The sequence below is a fragment of the Hevea brasiliensis genome, unplaced genomic scaffold (assembly GCF_030052815.1).
Source record: "Hevea brasiliensis isolate MT/VB/25A 57/8 unplaced genomic scaffold, ASM3005281v1 Scaf446, whole genome shotgun sequence".
NCBI classification, from domain to species: Eukaryota; Viridiplantae; Streptophyta; class Magnoliopsida; order Malpighiales; family Euphorbiaceae; genus Hevea; species Hevea brasiliensis.
In genome coordinates, this window is record NW_026614969.1 from 65,738 (window position 1) to 66,868 (window position 1,131).

Below are 1,131 nucleotides of genomic sequence, written 5' to 3' on the forward strand. Positions count from 1 at the left end.
AAGAAAAAATTGATTTTAACTCGAAATTAGTTCGACCAAATCCTTCTAGTCCGGCTCAAAGTCGATTTAAGTTAAACCGATTTTAGTTCATTTTGAATTCAAGCTAAATTGGTTCGATTTTAAATCTAAACCGGACCGGCCATGTCCATCGAAAACCTTCCATGTACATAATTTTCCGTTGAACTTTTGAACTCATGCGTTACTCCTCTCTCTCTCTCTCTCTCTCTCTCTCTCTCTCTCTTTCTCTCCGCATACCAATATAAACCTTAGCCTTTTTAAATCTTTCACTTATGATTCTTGATTTTTTCACCTTTATTTCTCCATAACTTTCACTATGTATGGAAGCTCAAAGTTTTTTTAGCATGCTGAATTAGGTCTCCACCACCTCAACCCAGATGAAGTCTCAATCCACTTCCTCTTCTTCCTCCTCCTCCTCCTCCGCCTCATCATCATCATCATCATGGGTACATACAAAACCCACTAACAGCACTCCCATTTCTGACTTCAGCGATCTTTCTCTTGAAGAGACTTCTTTATCATCGTCCTTCCATTTTTTAGATGCACAATTATCCTTATCATCCCTCTTTTCTTCATCATCATTTGAGCTTAATTCCCTGCTAGCAGAAACCGATGAAAAAGATGACATGTATAAGAAAGAAGAGATTCATCATTTGAAGAATTTATCATCTGGGAAGCCATTAACAAGAGGAAGATTATTTCCCCCACCAATTTCTTGCTTAAAAATATTTAAGACAGGGAGGCCTTACACATACCTTTCATTCAATGAAGAAGATGATAGCTTTGTCCTTGAGGAGATACGAATCCCTAAGAGTGACATCTTTCGTGCTAGTAGAGAAGATGGGAGGTTGAGGCTGTTCTTTGATCATTCAGGGAAAGAAGAAGAAGAAGAAGAAGAAGAAGAGAATTAATAATATGAAGTTGAATGGTTAAAATGTACGGAATTTTCTTGAGCAAATTTGTTTGTTTGTGTGTGTCTGTGTGTGCGTGTCTTGAGAGACTTTGCTTCTGTCTGTTTGCCTTGCATGATGTCGTTACCAAGAAAGAATGGCAACTTAATGTTTTCCTTTACATAGAATCCCCCTTTCATTAAGTTAGCTCTAAAAAAAAGCT

General features: G+C 37.5%; 1 protein-coding gene across 1 annotated transcript; it reads left to right on the forward strand.

The window, feature by feature from the left end:
• Window positions 1–395: 395 nt before the first annotated feature.
• LOC110661220 (uncharacterized) lies at window positions 396–929 on the forward strand. The gene has a single exon (XM_021819793.2). The coding sequence runs from the start codon at window positions 396–398 to the stop codon at window positions 927–929; it is 534 nt and encodes a 177-aa protein (XP_021675485.2).
• The last annotated feature ends 202 nt before the right edge of the window (window positions 930–1,131 follow it).